Raw genomic sequence first — 23,021 nt, 5'->3', positions numbered from 1 at the left:
AGTGAATCCTCTTCGGCTGCCTGAGATCCGGGGCCCCATATACAGTGTAACTGTCTAACGCAGAGACAGATCGAGATGGGATGCGAGTAATTCTGTGACAGGGATACCTTTGAAAGGTGTCTTGTCTTGCCTTGTCTCTGGTCTTGTCTTGTCTTGATACCCACGCGACGAGGTATCACGGCACGGCCCATCTTGATCACTGCTCCACTCAAACGTCTCTTTCTGCACACCGAAGCGGGCTGGACTCGATGGATCCTACGAAAGCGCAGAGAGCCAAGACGAAGTCGGAAAGTGGGCGTTTATGATGTGATCGGCATGCGTTAGCTTGCTGGATGAAGAGCATCGTGCCGAAACCAGACACCATGACTTGCGAGGACGGGCTTCGTACGGTAGTAGGTATAAGATCCTTGGTATATAGGTATGTACGTCTTAGAGAGACTCTTACATCGTGCCATGCATATGTATCGACAAATATTTCTCTATTGGGTTCGTCATCTTTCTCTCGCTCTTGTCGGATGCAGCAGAAGGATTTATTTGTAGCCGCTTGTTTCACCACGATCGAAGAAAAGCGGGACGCGGGGAAGAAGAAGAAGAAAAATGCTGAGGGCTGAGGCCCCCTGGCATGAAGAACTATCCATGATTGGCCCGCTCCGTTCAGCTTTCTTTCTTTCTCCTCCTCCGTCTTCTGTTCTTCCCTTCCCTTCTTGGCGAACACTACCTGTTCGGTCTATTCGGTGACAGTGTACCCAGGTAGTTAAGCCCCGGTACAGTTGCTTTCCAGAATACTGTCCTGCACAGCTGTAGCAGTCATATATTCTCCCAACAACCAGGCGCACGGGTGGTAGCAGGCCCAGAAGCACCAAGGCGGAGAGACCGGTGCAGTTGGGTTTGCAAGATGCCATCCACTATACGTTATAGCCAAGTTTGCCCGTCTTTTGCTGCAAAATTAGAGAGGCTACCCACCATCAGGATATTGCCTAGGGGGGTGCGGGACTGGAATTATCAGATCGGATCGATTCCTGGCTCGGCTTGGACGGGAAAGGGTACGATGACCTAAGGTAGGGGAGGGAGGCCATCAAATCACGGAGTACGGTGGCTTTTGCGGCACACGTCTCCCGTTCGCCCTACCCTCTTTCCATAAGGTACGCCTGGTTGTTTGAAAGGTGAGAAGTGAGGACATGTGTCATTGGGCGACTTTTTCAAGTGGCCCGGGAATCATTGGTGTGATCCGCACTTACAAAGTACACTTGCAACCCTTTTTCAAAGTACGGAGTGATATCCGTACTGCGGAATGCAAGCGGGCTGGCTCATGGAGCAATCGGCTTGCATAATCACCAGCTGCGTCTTCACTTAGTTCAGTCTCTACAGAGTTACATGCGAAGTACATACTAGCATCTGGTCTGGACTTAGATACAGTAAACTGGGGCCATGGCAAATGGGCGATGTCTGCAGCGAGAGGTTTCTCGCGATACTTCGCACCAAATAGGAACGACATATCTATCCGTGCCTTGTGTGGTCATCCAAGGTGCTACAGCCTACACGGCAGTTTAAATTATATGCCAGAGAAATCCGCGACCTGAATCAACCCCTGGGATGGTGGTAGAAAGGCTCTGTCAACTTTCAGTCACTTACCAGCTTCTGTCAGTCCGTTCTTTTCTCCCCTCGTGTCTTCCCTTCCCATACCGACTGCAAGAAGTGACAAGACAACATCTCACCAGGCCAAGAGGCCATGACGAAGTCTACCAGATGCTCTGATACTCTCATCTCAGCCAGATCCATCTTTTTTGGCAAGTCAGATGCAATGCTTGGTCTTCTTCAATTGGAGTGCCTACATCCGCGCACAGTCGATTCTGGCCCGAACATTGACTCTCTTCTCCCACCCCTCTGGGTCTCCACCATAACGGGTTCTGCATGAGTAGGATAAGGGGCCACATAGCAATAAAGATGGCTTCGAGTCCCAGACATCCGGACTGGCTACTAACAGGCCAAATTACCTGCTTGGCCGTCACCTCTGTGGACTACAGTCTGGATGCAAGAGTGGATAACCATTCCTGATCAAGGCTACAAGTGCATCTTCTTGATGCATGTCGTCAAGTCTCCCTCGATATGGCAAGAAAACAGGAGAAACGAGGAAAAAGAAAGACACTGACTAAAGTTTCCTGCTTGATACCAAGGTACTGGACGCTATACCGTGGCCTTACTGAAGAAGCCGCCGCCTATTATCTTAAAGGCGTAGATTCCTATCCTATGTCTTGGGAGGACTACTGGTCCGCTGGAGATAGGGCCACTCTATGACACCCGACACTCCCCCTGGCTGACGGCACCGTGTTGCTGCTACTACTACTACTGTTGCATGATCTGCTGACACTACACTCTTCTGTCCTTTTGGCGAGCGCAGACGTCACAACCCGAAGCTGTGGTCCTCCGGCATCCACAGGATACTTGCATCCTGGACTAGACGAACAGAGACGAGCTTATAACCCAACGAAGGCGATATATAGCTATTACGCGAGAAAGCCAGCTCCAGAAAAAATATCGGGAAAGATTCCATTTCCATTACGTTTTTCAGGGGCCTATAAGACAGCAGGTCTCTGGTTGTTCGAAGCCAGGTTCATGCACACCTTCTTTCCTGAACCCCTGGCATTGCTCCCCTCGGTACGTAAAAGAATGGAATGGACAACACCTCGAGGACTGACTTCTGTTGCAGCTTCCATCATCATTAAGAGAAGCGTAGCCTCTCGCTTCCCTGTATTGACTGCTGAAGTGGGCATCTGCCTCGACATCGAAGCCAGGGCTCCCTCCTCAACGTCAAGCAGTTGGTCCTCCGTTCATTCCACTCTTGTCTTTCTGCTCTAATGGCTTACTGTCTATGCAAGGAAGGTTTGGTCGTCTTGTCACCAAAAGAATCCGCAGGAAGGCATGAGGAAGTCTAATGGGCTATATTACTTCGCATATTCTATCCCATTCAAGCAGAACCAAGGAGAGAAGGGGTCTGAACTGAATAGGGGTTGACATAGAAGCATCATTACGCCAAACTTCCGTTCGTCTCAAGATATCAAGGTACAGCCCGCTGCCCACTTGCCCTTTGTGGTGTACACTGAAATGGCTGAGGGTACATCTATTGCTAAATATACCTTACCTGCCTTACCTACGGTACGTTAGGCTAAGGTAGGTAGGCACACACAGTGGACAAAGGTTGCCTAGGTCTGCTCTAAGGACCAGAAGGAGAAGGAGAAACCCAGGTGAGTGTTCATCTCAGCAAGATGTAGCAGTCACAGACATACTACCTTACCTGTTCTTACGTACCTTACCCACGGGTCACTGCTGCACAAGATCTTCCTTCTTCTAGAATCTAATACTATGAGTCTAGTGTACTTGCCTGCCTAGGATAAGAGTTACAGGAAGGCGCTATTCATAGAGTCATCCTACCTTATCCAGGAGGTAAAGGTGACTTTCGACAGATTACTATCACAAGCAACTATCCCAGAAAAGATCTTCACCAAGAGGTTCATGGTATGTAATGTGTTGAGCCTAGTACTAATAGTATTGGGAAGTAATAATGAGCAAAGGGAGGTAGGGACATCCCACACAAGCACTCGCTCACCAATTACCTTTTGCCAAAACCTACTTCTACTAAGGTACTCTCTACTGTGCTGGACTATTTGCTTGTATGGTCCTCTCCTCGTATGCTTTCTCCTTTCTCCCTTTCCACTCTCTCACTAACATCACTTTACTGTTCCAAGCAAGAAGTTCGAATGTTCTGTCTCTAGACTTAACTTCCACCGGCCTCGCATTCTTACCAGTTATTTCCCTGTACCTTATCTCTATCCCGCGGCAGGAGCTTCTCGGAGTCCAGGAAGTCTGCTGAGCCTTACCTTGAGGCAAGTCCACTTTCCTTGGGCTGATTTGGAAACAGCGAGTGGCCGAGGGTCATCCTTCTTGTTCTTGTTCTTCGTCTTCGTCTTCGTCTTCGTCTTCTTCTTCTTCTCCTCCTCCCCCAGCCATCCCCTGCTCTTCCATCTTCGCCCATACCATCACCAATCTTTTCTTCGTCCTCCACTCTTCCACATCAGTCTCTCTCCATCTGATTGCTCTACGATAGCTTCTTCTGTCTTTTCTTTTCTTACTCACCACTCGCTTTACCACAGAGACTTTGGGTGCAACATTTGCCATCGTCCAACTCAGCTTGACAAGCATCTGCATCAGGACCGCTGCCATCAGACGGCCTCAAGGTACGTGATAGGTGTCTATACGAATCGATTCTTTGATCATACGAGCCTCTGCTTCCCATATCCTTGTCTGTGTTCTTGATATTTCTCACGATTTCTTCCACCACCGATCCCGGTTGCATCACGCTCTAGACCCTGCGGTTTCCCCCAGTCCTGTACCCCTTGATCCACTTCATGGGCCTATGCCCGGGTCTTCTCAAGATGCAGGGTCCTTCGTGCTACCACGATTCCCAGACTCGATAAGCTAACCATCCATCATCCGACAGACTCTTCGAGCACTGTCATCTGTATTTAGACATCACCGAGCAATCGTTTCTCCAAGGTGAACAGCAACTTTTACCCCTGCCAACGCAAACCTGCCTCTCTACTCCGATACCTTTACCCACATGATGATTCAACGAAAGCTGACTCTTGACTGATAGCAGGACACGCGTGACCATGACTTATCAGACGAGTGCCATGGACCCCAAACATGCGGTCAATTACACCGGTCCTCACGCTCATCACTACGCCGAGAATATGGCCCCCGATCTGAACATCAACGGTGCCATCCATCAGTTCCAGGGCTTGACTCTTGGTCATGGCATGACCCCAGCTGGCAACGGCATGGGTCCCATGAATCCCGGACATGCTTATATGTTCCCTCAGTCTCAGGATGGCCCGTATGTTTTTGCTCCTATGCCTCCCGGCCCTATGGGCATGGACATGCTGGGCCATGCTGCTCATCCCTACTCCCATGCCGCTCCCTACCTCCCTGGGCATGGACACGTCGCTCCTTTCGTTCCCTACCCCATGGCGCAGCCATTCACCCCGGGACGCCCTGGTGGGACACTCCATGACCGCACCAACCGTGCTGTCCACAGCGAGGTCCCTGATCTTGACAACCGCCGTGGCTCGTATTCGACCACCGAATCTACTCCAGCCACGCCCTTCTATTCCACTTTTGCCAGGCATGAGCATGCTCCCCGCGTTGCCGTTCGCGACCGTTCCGCCTACACTACCCCGTCGCCCCAGCAGATGGGTACTGTGACTATGTATTCCGATCCCGGCGTCAAGCGTAACAACATCACCTCTCCTCTCGACCGCACTCTCGATGAGCTCCTTGCCCAGAGCCCCGCCATTCCCAAGGCCGTCCCTGCCGTGTTCACCCCTTCTTCTCAGATGAAGACGCTGGAGCAGAGTCTCGAGAACCGCATCCCCGGCAACCGCAACGTCTATATCCGTGGCCTCCATCCCACCACTGACGACGAGCTTCTCCTCAAGTTCGCTTCCCGATTCGGAGAAGTTGAGACATCCAAGGCCATCATCGACACGTCTACTGGTGCCTGCAAGGGGTGCGTCTCCCTACTATATTCGATTGGCAGATTTGCTGACGGGATTGCAGCTTTGGCTTTGCCAAGTTCTACAATGCTCGCGACTCGGACATGTGTATCCGTGGCTTCCATCGACTTGGCTACGAGGTTGGCTTCGCTCGTGTAAGTTCTTTTCTGGCAGATTCTCGAGGAAATCGCCGCCTTGCTCCCTTTCCCCGTCCTCCCCCAAGGGAGTCACTGACATGTGTGTAGGAATCCTTCAACTCCCGCCTGAAGGCCGAGGGCGACGAGGGTTCGACCAACTTGTACATTTCTAACCTTCCCAAGAATATTACCGAGGTGGTATGTCACGCCTACTTCTGACGAGAATTCTAATTACAGACACTGAGTGCCGTTGCAGGAGCTGGGAGCCATTTTCATGGGCTACACAATTGTGTCGAGCAAGATTCTTCGTGATAGTCTGGGCAACAGCCGTGGAGTTGGTTTCGCTCGGTAAGCCTGCGAGTCCTATATTGACTTGTGCAATCCAGTGTGCTCATCAAATGGCAGATTCGAGTCTCGGGAAATCTGCGAGGAAATTATCAGGGAGTTCAGCGGTGTCCAAGTGGGCAATGGTCCTGCAGGTTTGAGCATTCGCTTTGCCGACACTCCTTCCCAGAAAGAGTTGAAGCGGGTTACTGCTGAGCGTCGCCAGTTCCGGACCAACGAGTATAACATCGGTGCTTATGGCACCCCCCTTGTCGGACTTCAGCCCAACATGTTCAATCAGTCTATTTGGAAGCGAACGCTGTCCCAGCAGGTCCACGCGTGAGTCTCTTCAACTCGTTTTACACGCCCCCTTCTGTGAGGTCTCTCTTGGCTAATACGGATATCACCGAGCAGTTCCATCGCTCGGGGTTCCAATGGTATCAACCGTGGCAGTCGATCGACGAAGTCGGATAGTGCAGCTAGTGCTCTGGAAGAGTCGCAGTACTGCCCGTCCTGGCTCTTCTCAGATACCCACCGTAGAAACTAACTTGCTGTTTCCAGACGCACTACGGAAGCCGCTGCCGCTGCCGCTGCAGTCTCATCCGAGGATAGCGACGAGGGCGTCACAATCCATGCCGAATCGAACGCAGCCGCTGCGAGCACCCAGTCCTCCCCGTTGGTGAAAAAAGCTCAGAACTAGGTTTTGGGCAGAGTCATCATGTCGCCATGGTGTGGAAGGTTTTCAGCTATGGTTCGTTTGTGGGGCAGAAATATTGTTCCTTGTGTTGCACGGGTGTAAGGAAAGAAAAAAAAGTAAAGAAGAAAAAAAGAAGATGGGAGTCTTTGTGTGTCTAGTGTTGCAATCATGGTGGCATCGGTCTGATCACGGGAACATCTTAGGTTCTGAGATGCCTGGTACTTTTGGTGCGTTATGCTTACTTAGGTAATCTCCGTCGGTTCTTGTACGTTAGCATTATATGGACAGACCCGGATAAGGCAAGAAAAAGATAACGTTAATGTCTTTGACCAGAGGCTCTTTATCTTTATACCCTCGGGGTCCAACCCTCAGTGTTGCGAAGTACTAGTATAATAAGCCAGAGTCGAGTCTGAATCGTCATGAAACTGGTTCGGGACGCAGCACAGACGTTCATACTTCCAGCATCCGCCGAAGCTCAGAAGCAAGATACGACTCCTGCTTCGTCCTTTCAGCGTGGCAGGGATAGACGAGGGTATGGAGAGAAGAACACACACATAGCCAATTAATTTATGTATTGTGCAAGTTACTCTCGTGTGTTTTCACATAAACCGTGAGACGCTAATGCAAGTGTTATTGGGGGTCAGGGGATATCTCGCAGCAAAAAAAGTCAAGTGATGGGGTAAACAACAGGGAAGAGCCGAAGAGTACAAACTCGGCCACAGATCATCCGAGGTATACCATCGACGATTGCAGTCAGTCCCGTCCCCAAGGTATGTAGCCAATCATTCCAATCTCCTCCTTCTCCTCTCATGTTTCCCTCCTCTCCTATATGAGACGTGTACTTAGAGCATGCGTCGGATCTCGGTTTCGTTGGCGTACTTGTCGAGGCCCGAGTCCAGGTGCTGCCACCACTCGAAGAGCATGCTTTCGCAGATGAGTTTGAACCAGGGGGTGAACTTGAGAGAGGGGTCGTTGAAGAGGGCCTTGAGGTCGTCGGCGGAGACGTATTGGGTGGCCCTGACCTCGTTGAGGTTGATGTCCATGTCGACGTTGGTCTTGATGAAGAGGATGTAGTCGACTGCGGTAGAGAAAATAAACGGGTTAGAGACAGAGGAGTGAGTGTTCTGGGAGGGATTTTTTTTGAGTTGAGGTGGTGGGTTGAGATGGACATACTTTCGTGCTCGCCCCACTCCCCGTTGCTGGGAGCCTTGTAGTGGATGCGGGTGAGGAAGCGGAACTTGTCGAGGGGCACCTGGGCGGGGTCGATGCCGAGCTCGTGGTGGAGCTTGCGCTGGGCGGCGCGCTTGACGCCCTCGACGGAATCGGGCAGGTTGGAGCCGGTCTCGCCGGGGATGCTGAGCGGGTGGGAGCAGCAGGTGTTGGTCCACATGTCCGGGAAGGTGATCTTCTCGGTGGCGCGCTGCTGGAGGAGGAGGCGGTTCTGGTCGTCGAAGAGGAAGACGGAGAAGGCGCGGTGGAGGAGGCCCTTGTTGATGTTGGTCATGAGGTGGCCTGTTTTCGGGGTTTGGTTAGCTATGGGTTTGCTCGACATTCCGTCTTCCTTCTGTTTATTGTACTTCCAACTCGGAAGGGGGACGGGACAAGGGGCGCGAGTTTTTCTCACAAGTCTTCTTGCTGGCAGTTCCAATGGGGGTATCGTTATCGTCGGTGACGATGCAGACCTCGTCCATGAGCCGGATCTGCTCTGCATCATGGCCGGAAAGGGCTTCGGTGCTGGTGGTGTCGATGTCCGGGAAGAGGCGTAGGATGTTCTGGGCCGTGATGGGCTCGGCGGTGGTGGTGGTGGTGGTGGAGGACATGGTGGAAGCGGTGGAGGGAGAGCAGACAGATGGAAGAGAAGGACAAAATAAAAAAGGAATGAAGACCCGAACGACTTGGGGGTTTCCCTGGAATCGTCGTATGGGGAAAGGGACAAGGGACAGACAGGTGTTTGTATGCAGTTGAAGGTTAGTAGCAGATGGTTTGTGCGATTGATAAGAGGGACGTTTGAAAAAGGCGGGGGGGCGAAAGGGAAAGGGGGGTTCGATTTAATAATTTGGTTGAGAAAAAAGGGCGCTTAAGGAGAAAGGGGAGGGGGGTCACAAGCCCCGCGTTGCACCCCCTCCACCACCAATCCCAATTTTCGATCCCCCCTTTGACTCCACCCCTTTTTTTGCCCCTGGGACTCCTGTACGTACCTACCCCCACACGGAGAGTCCCTGAAAAAGGTGGGGCCCAGGGTGATCCCACCGGCATTGGCTGAACGGGCTTGGTTCAGACTCGGGACCCGGGGTCGGCGTGTTGCGGGAACCGATTCCCGTCGAGTATTACGTATTTATTGAATTCTTTATCATGAAGTTGTTGAGTCTACCTCGTATCCTTATCCGGTTTTGGGGGATGTATAGGGGAAAGAAATCCAGAGCGATAAAGTTCTGAGTCCTGACTTGGTATATCAACCAAGCACAACTTACAAGTACGTTTGTCCTGTTCTGCCACACGCTCAACGGGCAAATGGCTATGCTATAGTCTATTTAATAATACTAGTGTATATAATCCATGAGACATGTCTCGTCTGTCCGTGTTCAACTCGTTCATTTTGAAACAAGAATCTTGATCAAGGACCTGTTCCTCCGACCGAGATGTGTGAAATGTCGTCAATCATACATCGATGCTTTGATCATTTTTTTGTTTAGCCGGCCGCGTTTCGGGACTCTGCATCCCGAGCTGCATCGTGCCAGTTTGTTAAATATGCGAATGTGTACTCAACAGTGGCGACCCTGTGTTACTCTTTGGTTAGCAATCTGTCGTTGTGTGGAAGAAAAAAAAACCCCGGAAAATGAGGGAAGGGAACAAAAGGGAAGGGGGGGTTTTTTTTTTGAACACGTACACAGCAAGACCGATAGTGACGCCGAACCACAAGCCTTCCAGCTTCCACCCAAGCCCAAAAGCGGTACCGAAGGAAATGGGCAAGGCAACGCCATAGTAGCCGAAGAGATTGGCGTAACCACCCACGGCAGGGCGGCCGATACCCCGCAGCAGGGCGTGGGCGCCGGCGCAGAGGGCGTCAAAGACCTGCATGAGGCCGATGAGGGGCAGGGTGTCGGCCAGGATCGCGACGACGGCCGGGTCCCGGGTGAAGAGGAGAGGGATGTGGTAGCGGAGGGTGCTGTAGAGGGTCATGTTGATGAGGCCGACGACGGCAACCACAACAATGGTGACGCGGCCGGTGGTCCGGGCGGCGTCGACGAGACCGGCGCCGATGAGGTTGGCGATGCGGGTGGAGGCGGCGATGGAGACGGGGAAGGGGAACTGGTAGGTGACGGAGGCGATGGTGGCGACGACGCTCTGGGCGGCGAGGTAGGTGGGGCCGAAGCGGCTGGAGGCGAGGGTCAGGACCTCGAAGGCCATGTACTCGGCCTGCAGCATGACCATGCCGGGCAGGGCCAGGCGCAGCATGACGCCCCAGTTGGAGAAGGCGCGGCGGCTGAAACCGCCCCAGCACTGGCGGCCGTCGACGAAGCGGACGTAGAGGAAGAGGAGGACGGGGAGGAGGTTCTGGGACAGGGCGGAGGCGACGGGGGCGCCGATGAAGCCGTAGTCGAGGCGGAAGACGAAGAGCCAGGTGGCGAAGACGTTGAAGGGGGCGGCCACGAGGAGGACGCAGGTGGTGGCGCGGAAGAGGCCCTGGGCCTGGACGAAGCGCTTGCCGGCCTCGAAGCAGAGGAAGGCCGGGCCGGAGAAGATGAGGACGCGGAGGTAGCGGCCGGCCAGGCGGGCGGTCTCGGGCTCGGGGATGATGAGGTTGAGGACGGGCTCGGCGTGGTACCAGAGGACGGCGACGGGGAGGAAGCAGAGGAGGAGGAAGCAGGTCATGCGCTGCAGCTGCAGGCCGACTAGGTGGCGGTGGCCGGAGCCGTAGGCCTGGGCGCACAGGGTGTCGAGGGAGGTGGCGAGTCCCTGGAAGGGCGCGTAGCAGGTGATGGCGGCCGACATGGTGGCCAGGCTGACGGCGCCGAGCTCGAGGGTGCCGATGCGGCCGGCGGCGAAGACGGAGGCCACGTTGATGGAGTACTGCAGCAGGAAGGTGACCACCAGCGGGAGCGCGTACGAGACGATGGTCTTGGTCTCGCGCTGCCACGTGGTGCGGAGGGTGCCGGAGGCGAGGGCGGCTTGCCACTGGTCGTCGATGTCTCCATTATCATCACGACCGCCTCCTTCAGGAGAGCCATTACCCCCGAGAAGAGGCGTCGATTCGTCATCCGGGCTCTGCACCGTGATCTGTGGCGGCGGCTGGGGCGGGAAAGAAGCGTCCTCCTCCTCATCGCCGTGGTGTTGTTGCTCTCTGGTCCGAGAACCAAACAGACGGCGGGATACCCTGGCAAGCCATGACGAGGACGATTCTTCCGACCGAAGATGTCGGTGATGCTTGGGCGGGATGACCTGGCTGTCCCTGAGGAGGCTGCACTCGGCACTACGGCTCCGTTTCCGCTCGATCGGGGTGAGAAAGGGGGCTTCCTCGTCGGGTGAGGCCACCGAGCTCATGACGGGACGGGAGGTTCCGTAGGCCACACCGCTAGGGCGACGGTACATAATTGGATGGGGCCGGTCGATGGAGGCTTCGGAACGGGAGTCATTTCCATGGTCGTCGTCGTCGTTGTCGTCGTCCGAGGAGGAGGAGCAGGTGGCCAGGTCACGGGCCAAGAGTTCCTCGACGCGGGGGGTGCCAGTCCATGAAGATGACGCATGGGGAACTGTATCCCGGATTGACGTCGCCTTGGGAGGGATTGGGCGTCCCTGTTCTTCTGGCATCCTGAAGTGTGAAAGGAGAATCGCTGTATGGGATGATTTGGGGATGATCGAGGGGATGATCGAGGAGGCCTTCTGCGCTGTTGCTCTGGCTGGGGATAAATGTTCTGGCGGGTTCCAAAGAAAGCGAATTGGTTTCTTCAGGATAACAAGCCAGAACCCCGCGTTTCCTCCGCGTCTAGGTGGCGTCTTAAATTCTAGTCGGACCAGGCGCGGGATCTTTTGAGTCACCGTCTTTCTTCTCACCACCTCCTCGGACAAAAGGCGCAACGCAGCTGCAGGAGCTTGTCAGGACAGTCAGGTGCACATGATAGAATTAAGCGGGTATTTTTATAGTGAATATGTGAATATAGTTATGAATAGACAGTGAAAATGTTGAATGAGTTGTCTGTCTTGAAGAAGGAAAAGAATAAGGGAAATAATAATATAAGGAAGGAAATGCCACGAGACAACTTAATATGAGGGTTGTCGCTATAAGACGGCTATAAGTTAGGATGACGCTAAAAGGGCGTCGGTGTCTCGGTTTCCAACACAAGGTACTAAGGTACCTCAGGTAGGTAATTACTCCGGATTCCGAAAGTACTACGAAGTACTCGGCACGAAGTACTATATAGCCCCTGTTTAATTGTTCAAAGCGGTATGTTCGCAGTTTACCATTTTAGGAAAATTAAGAAGGTTCGAGGAATGTACCTGCACTAATAATAGCACCTATAATATAAATTTTCGACACTATTATACGATATCTCTAGGTCAAGCTAAAATCGATCTACACCTTAAAGCTTTACCTAAGTACGAGGCAGTTCCTAAGGTATTAAAATATTAAAGCTCTCAGTTACTATAATACTATATCGACTTTAACGTGAGTTAGAGCGTATAGATCTTATACGTTACAACGATGATATATAACCAAGTTCATACTAGTCCAAGAACCCAAGCCTAATTTACCTAGGTACGATATGACCGTTTCAGGGGCCTAACACAGCTATACACATATATACTGTATACACATACAAGTTTCCGAGTATTTGGAAGAAGATCTCCAACGGCACAGCACTGAGATTCGGTACTCCGATGAATACGGTACATCAGCTAGCTTAGCCTGTCATGGAAATCGACATCTTGATACCTTGGGAGTGAGCCGTCTATCGTAAAATTGCTCAAGGGCAAAGTCCATCCGCCCATCGCGCCTCAAGGCGGCCTCAACTCTGCAGCCTACGAGTTGTGCAACGAACATGTAATATACACCGTATCATTTTAACCTGCCCCCTTCCTTCAGCTGACCTTGGGTAAATACACCCTGTTGGGACCATATATTTTACTTGCTGTCCTCCCATTCCGGGTTCTATGCAAATGCGTGTTAATATTGTTTTGTTTTTGCTTGCCACGTCGGACGGCGACGTGGGAAGAAGAAAAATAAAAATAAAAAAGGGGGAGGGAAATGAAACATACCTTTCTCAGAATGACCAAGCCCTCCAGAGTGTTGTTCAGACTAATATACTCTTCGTCCTCCAGCTCGGCTCGCTCGCCGTACGCCAGCAGAACCGGCGTGCTCTGCGTCTGCCAACCCGTGATGCTCTTGGGCCGTCCCGCCTGGCCCACCACGTCCACCGCCTGACCCACGCGCACGTTGACCTTGAGCGGCTTGAGCTCCTCGTCCAGCGTCACCAGGAACCGCGGGTGCATCGCCGTCACCAGAAAGTACAGCAGGTAGTGGGAGTCCGACGTGATAAACTCCTTCGCGTCCAGCATCGCCACCAGCACCGTCAGCAGCCCCGCCGCCGACACCCGCGAGAGCACCTGCCGGTCCGTGTTGAACGGGTTCACCGACAGCGTCCCCTTGCCCATGTGCAGCAGGCCCTGCGCGATCCGCACCATGAACAGCGACTCCTGGTCCCGGTGGTAGAAGCTCGCCAGCTGCCGGAGCAGCTGCGCCAGCCGCGCGTTGTTCGTGCCCGCCCCCAGGAGCCCCATCGCGAAGATGGCGTTGATCGCCACGTCGTTGTCGTTGTCGTGGCTGTACCGCGAGAGCGTGTCGTACACCTTCATCTGCGGGTTGCTCGGGCTGATCAGCCCCATCGCCAGCGGCACCGCCCGCCGGATGTTGGCCTCGCCGTAGTGCATCAGGTGCCCAAAGTGCCGCAGCACCATCTCCTGCCCCACGTCCTCGCCCATCGCCACCAGCGCGATCCCCAGCACCGCGTACTCCTGGAGGAGCTCGTCGCTCTTGTGCTGCTCGTCCGGCTCCTCCACGTGCTCGTTGCAGATGTGCAGCAGCTCCTGGATCTTCAGCACCGCCCCGGTACCCGCCCACGCGCACATCTCCGCCAGCACCGCCGTCGGCCGCGCCATCGGGTGGTCGACCGCCTTGAGCGTCTCCAGAATCACGTCCACCTGCTCCTGCCGCCCGAAGAAGAGCAAGCCGAGCCCGAGGCCCAGGAACCGCGTCCACTTGGACGTCAGCTGCACCTTGCGCTCGTCGTCCAGCAGCGTCGTCACAATCGCCTCGCTGACGTCGGCGTTGGACGATCCCACGAAGATCAGCCCGCAGGCGAGCGCCGCCATGGCCGAGATGCGCATCTCCACCGACGAGTCGGTGACGATGGGGAGCAGGAGCTCCAGCAGCTCCAGCTTGTTCGACCCGGCATACGACAGCCCGAGGCCCATGAGGCAGGCCGTCGTGACCAGCGGGTGCGCATGCGGGTTCCGCAGCTTGTCCGCGTCGCCCAGCAGCGCCAGCGCCGGTTCCGAGTCGAGACGGACGCCGGCGTTCATGATGCCGATGGCAAGCATGGCGCCGGCCATGATCTCCGGCTCAGCTGCGTACGTGTACTTGTCGACCTTGTCCAGCCCGTTCTCCACGTCCCACATGAGGAGCGTGCCCAGGGAAGCCACCGTCGACATCATGCCGTCTCCCTTGGTCTTCCACACCCAGCTCTCCTTGTCGTTGTCGACGAGCATCATCTTGTCGTTGCCGAAACCGGCATTCACAAACGCGTTGACAAAGGCCGCCGCGAGGTTGTGCCGAGCCGAGTCCAGGTTCGTCATGCCCGCGACGCGGCTGTTCTCCAGGTGGCTCTTGTAGATGTCCTCGGTCGTCTTGGGCTCCAGGATGTTGAGCTCCTTGCCCAGGGATTTGAAATGCTCCGACAGCTTGATGTTGGAGAGGCAGTCCTGGAGTTCCGGGTCCTGCTCGAGAAGCTTTTCGTAGACGTCTTCCAGCACCATGCGCTGCCGGGCCGCCAGGAAGGCGATTTGCCGTCGCAGGACCACGTCATGGCTCGCCTCGATATCGCCCTTGACGAGATCGGCATCATTGAACCGGATGGCGATCACCGCCGCTTGCGTAAATTGCTCATACTCCATGTAGATGTCGTGAGCCGTCTTAAGGAAGAGCACATTCTCGGGGTACGTGAGCAGGTTGACCATGCTGACAAGGTAGAGGCAGACACGGGCGTAGGTGTTCTCGTCGACATAGTCCCCCAGTCGGTCGATGATTTCCAGCTCGCTCATCAGATCCACGGCGTCGGCCTCGGCGTTGCTTTTCAGGAACAAGGGGATGAGGATCAGCGCGAGGTCGACCAGGTCGGTGGTGTCCTCCTCTGCGTTTATCCGCTTCCCGTACACCTCGCCAATCTCCAAGGCCAGATGCCTCACGTATTCGTGGCCCCACGAGCTGATGTCTGACGACGGGGCGAGCAGGCGATATTTGAGCGTGTCTTGCCTGTCCTCGTCGGAAAACGTCATGCCGATCACGGACAGGACATCCGCAAGAGAAGTCTTGTCGTCCCCTTCCGGCCAGCTATCGTAGAGTTTCGTCATGGTCTCGTAGTGTGGCCTGAGGAACTTCAGCGGCTTCGGCACCGCCGTCATCGAGGATGTCGACGTCTTGATGAAATTCTTCATGGCTTCCAATGCCGGCTTATACAGCGATGCATCGGACTCCTAGATATGCACATTGGGGTCAGAATCAAAGGAACGAGAGCGCAGGCCTGTACGCATACATAGGGCGCTTGATCAAGGGAAAGAGCCAAAGAGCCAAAGAGCCAAAGTGAGAGAAGGGGGGGGGGGGGGGGATGGAAAAACACCAACCGTCAAGCGCTCGACGAGCATTTCAAGTTCGTTCTTGAGCTGCTGGTCCTCCTCACTAAGTTCCTCGGCCGCTGATAAAAGCAGGTTAGCCAACGTTGCCCTTGCATATACCTCCCCAGTCATCCCGCGCCGGCCTCTCTTACAATCGATAATCTTCTCATCCTCCTTCTTGCCGTTCACAAGAGATTTTTCCTTCTTGGGCTCGTCGACGGCCTTGCCTTTGCCCTTGTCGGCAGCCGTGGGCATGTCGTTGTCCTGCGCCATCGTGTCTGGCTGAGTGCTTGGCTGAAGGGGACGAGGGAGGGAACAGTCAAGCAACACCCGTCTTTTTTTTTTTTTTTTGTCGAGTATCCGGGTCACTCGATAGGAGAGTTTGCTATTCTCGTTGTATGAAATTTGGAGAGGCGTTGTCCGGGAGGGTCGTACGGATTGATTGTTGTGTTAATTGAGCAGAGAGGGAGAGAAGGAAGAGGCTTGATGACGGGATGGAGTCTTGCCGATGGTGGGAGCTTGGAACAACAGCAGAGCAGCTCTTTCTCCTGCGTTTACGTGAGCTTTGCCGCCTGGTAAGGTAGGTACCAGGTAGGCAGGTACGGACTACGAAGTACATACCTTTAGGTGTTGTTGCTCCGTACTTGGGCCGTGCATCGTGTGAGGACCAGTGAGGTCTCGGTATTCCGGATAGTACTCCACAGTGCTCATGCAAAAGTCACGTGCAAGCGATCTCATCTCTTATCTCTTATCAAACAAACCTCATTCTTATCGATAAGCATTCCATCCATCCCACCCCAACTTTTTGCGAATGACGGGCGCCCAACCCTGAGGGGTTCTCACTGCCAAAAAAAAAAAAAAAAGAACTTGAGAAATCTCACAAACAATAACTTCATCGAGAGACCTTACGGACATACCCATCATCCGGAGTTGTAATTGTGCGCTCAAGATGAAGTTAGATACGCGAGCTTTGCGCTATTTGGCGTCTGAGGATTGGAATGTTCTCACTGCTGTTCGTTCCTCCCCGCCTACTGACCAACCCCCTGCGATGCCCCTCCAAATATTCATTTGATTTATAGTCGACTTATTTACTGTGCTTGGTCACTAACCTCTGCGCAGGTAGAAAGGGCGAGCAAAGACCATGAAATCGTGCCTACGCAACTAATCGAACGGTTTTCTCGCGTCAAGGGCGGTGTCAGTGGCGTGCACAAATCCATCTCTGCGCTCGCCAAGGTCGGTCTCATCGCCAGGGTGAAGGAGGCGAAATACGACGGCTACCGCCTTACCTATGGCGGCCTGGACTACCTCGCCATGCACGCCTACTCCACACGCAAGGAGATCTACAGCGTCGGTAGTCGTATCGGAGTGGGGAAAGAGAGCGATATCATGATGGTAGCCGACCATAAGGGGGTCCAGAAGGTGCTGAAGATCCATCGGCTGGGTCGCATCTCGTTCCGGTCCGTCAAGACCAATCGAGACTACCTAAGGAATCGTCAGTCCGGTTCCTGGATGTATCTTTCTCGACTGGCGGCCATGAAGGAGTTCGCGTTCATGAAAGCGCTGCGGGAGGAGGACTTCCCGGTACCGGAGCCTATCGCGCAGTCTCGACACACCGTTCTCATGTCGTTCGTCGACGCCTTTCTTCTGCGTACTATTAACTCCGTACCCGATCCCGCGAGTCTCTATTCCGACCTCATCGACCTGATTCTCCGGCTCGCGAAGCACGGGCTGATTCACGGTGATTTCAACGAGTTCAACATTCTCATCAAGGAGGAAAGGTCCGTCACAACCAGCGACTCGGGCGAAGAAGACGAATCAATAGCCCTCGTCCCCATTGTCATCGACTTTCCACAAATGATCTCGATGGACCACCAGAATGCCGAGATGTACTTCGACCGGGACGTGAACTGCATTAAGCGTTTCTTCGAACGGAAGTTCGGCTTTGTGGGCACACAGCCTGGACCTTTCTTCAAGGACGCCAAGAAGACGGTGGGTAGGGATAATGTTCGGCGGCTCGATGCTGCGGCCGAAGCGTCAGGGTTCACAAAAAAGATGGCCAGGGATCTGGAGAAGGCGATTCGGGAACAAGAAGCGGCCAAGGAGAAGGGTGACGAGCAGTACAGTGACGAGGATGAGGATGGGAGTGAGGAAGGTGAGGAGGGTGAGGAGGGTGAGGAGGGTGAGGAGGATGGCGAGAATGACGAGGAAGACGCCGAGGCCGCAACCGAGAAAGACGAGATTGAGGAGGGAGAGGCGAGTGCGAGTCAAAAAGGAGGAGAGACAAGAGATCAGCAGGCCGAAGACCCAACAACAGCAGCAGCAACGAGTGGGAAGGATTCCTGCATTCAGGGACTATCCAAACTGTCCGTCGCCGATGGAACATAGACGGACATGGACGGTCATGGACCCTCTCAGGCAAGACACAATACAAAGCCAAGTGGACGAAACGCGCTAGGTGCATGCAGTTCTCCGACCTCAGCAGGGCAGAGGGCGTTGTTGATGCCCAAGCACTCAAAGCAACCCATCTGCAAACTTGGGAAGCTCAACTCTCGCGGGGCAAACTTTGGCCTATCGCAAGCAATGCTTTATTTTCGAAACAATCGACTGCCTAGTGTAGTTCGTCAGTGCTTCACCGACCACCGACTCCCTTCTTTCGAAGGAGCTTGGGTCTTTTCCGACGCTACGAGTTTATGACAGCCTCAAGCCTGAGACCCCTATCCGTACATTACTATTCGTTAAGAACCGCCGCTTTGAACAAGCAAGGATCCCATCAGTCTGACGACAAATCGCACCGTCACCTGACCGTCGTGCATTGAATGATGTTTAAGGGACTGACGGGATTTGCTGGGGTTCAGGCGGCTTCTGCAGCAAGCTGCCAGCACCGTGGGCGAGAATGCCGTGGATACGCGCGGGCGATCCTTGGCGGCATGTACTTTCGTATCTTCGTAGACTAACCGTTGTTGGAATTGGCAGCCTGCGGGGCTAACAACTTGGAAGCTAACACACAACACCCACACACCACACAACCCAGACACACCACGCATACTCTTGCGTCACGAGGGAGTGAAACTTTCGGCTCGTGTTGCTTCTATGGGAAGACCGACAGAGTGACAAAGCATCCCGAAGCCCAATATGAAAGAAGACCTCTATCGATGTACTGTCACGTGCATGCACCCGCGGATGCACAGCTGCTGCATTGACCGAAGCGGAGGAGTACTCTAAAGCAATATCTACCTACCTACCTACCTACCTACCTACCTACATAACTCTCCCTCTCCCGGCGACCGAGTACCCCCGAAAGCCTAATCATTGGATGCTGCGGGCTGTGTCCCGTTGGCCCCCGGGGCGAACACCACCCGCCCTGTCCAGGGTCACGCTCCCCGCCGTCTTCTCCACGCCGTTGTCCCACGTCCCACGTCCCACGTCCTACGCCGCCTCACTTGCCGCCGCGATACCGGCAGCCTGTCTCGTTTGTGTTTCCCAATGCCCTGTTCAGCTCCCCAGTTCTTGGCCCACTCGTCGGATTGACCTCCCTGCAGTCATCCCGCGCCAGACTGTACGACGCACGATGCACGATGCACGGTGTCCGGTGTGTGCGGTGTACCTTTCGTCTCGCCTCCCGTCGCCTCGCGTCGCCTTGCCTGCCAGTTGCTTCTCTGTCTCATCCCATGTCTTCGGTTCTTTTCCTTTCCTTCTTTCTCTCCCCCACACCGTGTCCTGTTACCTCTTCGACCTTTTAGTGTGTGACTGAGCACATGGTGCCTACATAAGTGGCCGCTAGTTCTCTCATCTGCTGTTTCTTTTCCTCTCTTCTTCTTTCTCCCCTCCCCCTCCCCCCTTATCTTCACACTGGGAAAAACTTCATCGACCTTTTGTAGTCTAACAAGTCACACCCAAGTCTTTCTTGTGCCTCAAGCCCCGAGATTCGGGGGCAGTACTCTGGGCAAAAGAACGGGAAGACTGTTCTTTGTTGCTAAGCTAGTCTGCTGCTCGTCAGCCCCAGCCTTGAGCTTTTATATGCAAAGTCTTGTTGCTTCGAACTCCATCTCTCCATCGCACCAGTCTTTGTTTTGATCCCCCATCTGTGACACTCCAAAACTTTTACCCTCTTCAACCCGAGCCTGAGGTTCACACACACATACTCGCTCTCTCTCTCTCTCTCTCTCTCTCTCTCTCTCTCTCTCTCTTCAACGACTTACACCGTCCCGTACTGTGCTGTTCTACCTGGAAGGTATCGAAGCCTTGATGTCGGTTGAAACTCGCAGAAGCCTTCATTGTTGTCTGCACCACCCGTCCAGATTCATGTCTGTGTCGAGAACGCAACTTTCGAAAGGGCACACAGGAGATAATATACCCAGTAAGTGATAATCTCGTCACCTTTTCATGGCGAATTAGACAGTCTTTGGGATGTTTTTTTCAGCTCAACGTCCCGTTCCAATGCCTAGGTCCGCACTTACACACGGCCTAAACGCCCTGTCCTGCCCAGCATGGAGGATGCAGTAAGAAAACCCGACAACCTTTCCACGCTTCTTGACAAGAGGCGCCCGTCTCTGGTGCCGCCGAGTTGGGAAGATACCGTGCGAGTCATCGGCATGGCGGAGTGCAAGGAGGCCGGCTTGTCGCTGGCACATGCCTTTGCTGCGGATCACCTTAGCCAGTACCTCCTCGACGCCGACGACATGGCTGCTTACCCGCCCGAGCGGAAGTGGAAGCTTCACGTCGACATCATGACGTACATCACCGCCTCTCATTGTTGTGCCGGAATCGCCACCACCATCGGACCTGACCACGATTCCATCGCCCTATGGTAAGTGATATAGCCACCCCCGCCCCCCAATAACTGTCCCAAAAAGAATTTCATCTGACCGGAACTATGCAGGCTTCCTCCGGGGGGAGACATGGATGATTGGTGGACGTTTCTGAGAAGCGGCACGTGGCGTCTATACTACCAGTTCACGGCTCAGGGGAGACAGCGCTACTACGGCGAGTTTTTGCCCTTGCTGCACGACACCAAGCACGAGGTCATGGGCGAGCGTGACAACGATTGCTACTACCTCGTGTACATTGGGACCAAGCCGAACGCCCGCGGCAAGGGCTACGCGAGCAAGCTCATCCAGGACATGATCACGAGGGTATGATATACATGATGTTTGATATATGAGGATGCAGTACACCTCCCCTCTTGCGTCTTCCTCGCCCATGCCCTATTCGAAAGCGCACTCTACTAACACCCTGATGACCCATTGTCAGGCCGACGCGGAAAACCGTGCCATGTACCTCGAGTCGTGTTCCGAAGCCCACAACGCCTACTACGCCAAGTTCGGCTTCGAGTTCAAGAAAAACATCCACTTCGGCGGAGGCAGCACCCCCGTGACGCTCTCCATCATGGTCCGCGAGCCCCAACCGCCTCGGAATGTCGTGTACACCGCCGCCGTGAAGGTCCAGATTAACAGCGTCAACAAAGAGGGCGCTAGACTGGCTTGAAGGAGACGTCTTGCGGCTTTGGATCGCTCCGACTCTAGTTGGGTGTGATTCGGCTGCTTGGCTCTCGTTTTGTCATCCTGCTTGTGTGTCCCTGTTATCCAATGTGCTCTTCCCCCCTGAGATTGGCCCCCCCAAGAGACAGAGAAAGGAGGGACATGTCCGTGTGTTTCTCACCCACCGTCTTTACCTAGATCGTTGACATCACCTTGCTTCAACAAATTGCTTTTTGTTTGTTTCTGTGGTCCGAACACCATCTCGCCCAGAAGTCGGTCCTTACCTCTAGATACGCTTGCAAAAAAGGGGACCGACCACTCATTTAAATTGATATGTCCCGCATAGCAGAATTCTACCGAGCCTTTTCGTGCCATGTTTAGCAGATAACATGATTTCCATACGCCAGCCAGTATTCCCTCTCCCCAATTCGAACGAGCGACAGGGGTCAGCCAAGCCAACCAGCGGCACCACCGCCTTTCTTTCTTCCTTTCTTCCTTTTTTTGTTTCTTTTCTTCTTTTTTTTCTTCCATGTTAAACCCGACCCCAAATCAGTAGTCCAAAATCGCCCATGTCTCGTCGTCAATCGTGGTGTAGACCAGGCCCTGCGACAGGAGCTCATCCGCAGCACTGAGCACATCCCTCACGCTCATGCTCGCCGAACTCGCAACAACATTCAAGTGAACGCCTTCGTTCCCTCCCGGCGCGTTCAGGAGGAAATTATACATCCTCTGCGCCAGCGGCCCGCACCCGTTGAGCTTGCTCGGCTGACCACCACCAGCGGCCGCACCACCAGCACCACCAGCGCCGCCAGCGCCAGCACCGGCATTATACGCCGCCTGCCCACCGTCCACGAAGATGCCGTCTTCGCCACCCCCAGCGCCGCCCGGTGCCTTGGCCCCGCCGCCAATGGGCCCCCGCGTGGTATAAAGGTGGACGTAGGTACTCTCGAGCAGGTGGTAGTTGACCTCGTTGAAGTCGGTGACGGGGCGGAGGAAGTAGGCGCCGACGTTGCGCTTGCTGTTGAAGGACTTGAGGCGGCCCCATACCCGGACGTACTGGTCCAGCTCGATCCGGCCGCTGCCGTCCGCTACCTCGTCGTCTTTCTTGTCCGAGTCGGCCCACTTCTTGACTTCTATGATGCCTGTGCCGTCGTCGATCCGGTAGGTGATGTTGGTGGGTTGGGGGTTGATGGCGCGGACTTGGCCGACGAAGGTTATCTGTTTGCGAAAAACGAAACCTGCTGGTTAACGAGTGGTCTTGGCCCGTGGAAAGAAATACACAAGAGTGATTTGTTCAGGAGATAAGGGGGGGAGGGGTGAAACTGACTTGTGTGATGTTGACGCCGTCAATCCGAAAGTCGGCCCCAGGATATGGTTCCTCGGCGTCGATGATCTGCTTGATTGTAACGGGTCGTAGTGACTCATCTTGGTTGGACTGCCAACGGAGAGAGTGGGAAAGAAAAAGAAGGTCAGAAACCGTCATAAATGAGAGGGACACAGTATCGGACAGGAGTTCGGGGGGTCGTTATCTTACTCTTCCTCCGCCCTGGCTGCCTTGCTGCGAGCCACCGTAGACGAAGCCGCCCGAGTCCTCGGCTCCTTGGGCACCGTATGCCGGTTTTGTGTATCCTCCATATGCAGCTGTGGTTTCTCTTGTTCAGTGGGAGTTGCCAGAAATGGGGGTACAGGAGTCACATACACATTGTTGCGATGTACGACGACGAGTTGTGTCGAAAGTGGGATGTTGAAGGAAGATTGAGACGCGTCCAAGACGCGATCCATTTAGGCAGGGCGTAAATTGAAAATGACGACCCCTCATGGACGTCTCAGCTGGTGCCAGATGGTCCCTGTAGGAAGTGCGGGGGCCGGCCACACCGCTGCCTCTTCACCGAGCACCCGATCAAAGCGTCTGTCTCCGAGTTCGGTGTACGAAACTCGACAAAGATAAGAG

The 23,021-nt window shown here is 54.3% G+C and overlaps 8 protein-coding genes across 8 annotated transcripts; 3 read left to right on the top strand and 5 right to left on the bottom strand.

Annotated features, from left to right (window-relative positions):
• Positions 1–4,667: 4,667 nt before the first annotated feature.
• SODALDRAFT_318643 (sporulation-specific protein) lies at positions 4,668–6,710 on the top strand (the record flags this gene model as incomplete). The annotated part of the gene is made up of 6 exons (XM_028609385.1): positions 4,668–5,563; positions 5,614–5,704; positions 5,795–5,884; positions 5,943–6,034; positions 6,092–6,349; positions 6,572–6,710. 6 exons carry the CDS (start codon positions 4,668–4,670, stop codon positions 6,708–6,710), a joined length of 1,566 nt encoding a protein of 521 aa, XP_028469636.1.
• A 638-nt stretch (positions 6,711–7,348) lies between these two features.
• Positions 7,349–8,726, bottom strand: SODALDRAFT_326011 (Isopentenyldiphosphate isomerase). Its single transcript, XM_028610053.1, has 3 exons — positions 8,332–8,726; positions 7,881–8,219; positions 7,349–7,785 (listed from the first exon to the last, which is right to left on the bottom strand). Exons 1-3 carry the CDS (start codon positions 8,525–8,527, stop codon positions 7,550–7,552), a joined length of 771 nt encoding a protein of 256 aa, XP_028469635.1. The 5' UTR covers positions 8,528–8,726; the 3' UTR covers positions 7,349–7,549.
• Positions 8,727–9,123: 397 nt separating this feature from the next.
• Positions 9,124–11,943, bottom strand: SODALDRAFT_286677 (multidrug and toxin extrusion protein). Its single transcript, XM_028608551.1, has 2 exons — positions 9,595–11,943; positions 9,124–9,484 (listed from the first exon to the last, which is right to left on the bottom strand). Exons 1-2 carry the CDS (start codon positions 11,514–11,516, stop codon positions 9,397–9,399), a joined length of 2,010 nt encoding a protein of 669 aa, XP_028469634.1. The 5' UTR covers positions 11,517–11,943; the 3' UTR covers positions 9,124–9,396.
• Positions 11,944–12,405: 462 nt separating this feature from the next.
• SODALDRAFT_326009 (26S proteasome regulatory subunit rpn-1) lies at positions 12,406–15,943 on the bottom strand. Its single transcript, XM_028610052.1, has 4 exons — positions 15,746–15,943; positions 15,603–15,673; positions 12,963–15,455; positions 12,406–12,855 (listed from the first exon to the last, which is right to left on the bottom strand). The coding sequence occupies exons 1-4, from the start codon at positions 15,864–15,866 to the stop codon at positions 12,829–12,831; spliced, it is 2,712 nt and encodes a 903-aa protein (XP_028469633.1). The 5' UTR covers positions 15,867–15,943; the 3' UTR covers positions 12,406–12,828.
• Positions 15,944–16,434: 491 nt separating this feature from the next.
• On the top strand, positions 16,435–17,889 carry SODALDRAFT_885 (serine/threonine-protein kinase RIO2). Its single transcript, XM_028615756.1, has 3 exons — positions 16,435–16,605; positions 16,713–17,754; positions 17,781–17,889. The coding sequence occupies exons 1-3, from the start codon at positions 16,543–16,545 to the stop codon at positions 17,792–17,794; spliced, it is 1,119 nt and encodes a 372-aa protein (XP_028469632.1). The 5' UTR covers positions 16,435–16,542; the 3' UTR covers positions 17,795–17,889.
• A 115-nt stretch (positions 17,890–18,004) lies between these two features.
• Positions 18,005–18,790, bottom strand: SODALDRAFT_353942 (hypothetical protein; the record flags this gene model as incomplete). Its single annotated transcript, XM_028613672.1, has 5 exons — positions 18,005–18,161; positions 18,227–18,273; positions 18,350–18,590; positions 18,631–18,681; positions 18,768–18,790. 5 exons carry the CDS (start codon positions 18,788–18,790, stop codon positions 18,005–18,007), a joined length of 519 nt encoding a protein of 172 aa, XP_028469631.1.
• Positions 18,791–19,872: 1,082 nt separating this feature from the next.
• On the top strand, positions 19,873–21,482 carry SODALDRAFT_346975 (acetyltransferase). The gene is made up of 3 exons (XM_028613277.1): positions 19,873–20,400; positions 20,473–20,725; positions 20,844–21,482. The coding sequence occupies exons 1-3, from the start codon at positions 20,081–20,083 to the stop codon at positions 21,075–21,077; spliced, it is 807 nt and encodes a 268-aa protein (XP_028469630.1). The 5' UTR covers positions 19,873–20,080; the 3' UTR covers positions 21,078–21,482.
• On the bottom strand, positions 21,194–23,018 carry SODALDRAFT_286670 (replication protein A, subunit RPA32). The gene is made up of 4 exons (XM_028608550.1): positions 22,770–23,018; positions 22,605–22,711; positions 22,398–22,505; positions 21,194–22,288 (listed from the first exon to the last, which is right to left on the bottom strand). Exons 1-4 carry the CDS (start codon positions 22,771–22,773, stop codon positions 21,620–21,622), a joined length of 888 nt encoding a protein of 295 aa, XP_028469629.1. The 5' UTR covers positions 22,774–23,018; the 3' UTR covers positions 21,194–21,619.
• Between the last annotated feature and the right edge of the window lie 3 nt (positions 23,019–23,021).

This window comes from Sodiomyces alkalinus, assembly GCF_003711515.1.
Source record: "Sodiomyces alkalinus F11 unplaced genomic scaffold SODALscaffold_1, whole genome shotgun sequence".
NCBI lineage: Eukaryota > Fungi > Ascomycota > Sordariomycetes > Glomerellales > Plectosphaerellaceae > Sodiomyces > Sodiomyces alkalinus.
This window is presented reverse-complemented; position numbering and strand designations above follow the sequence as displayed.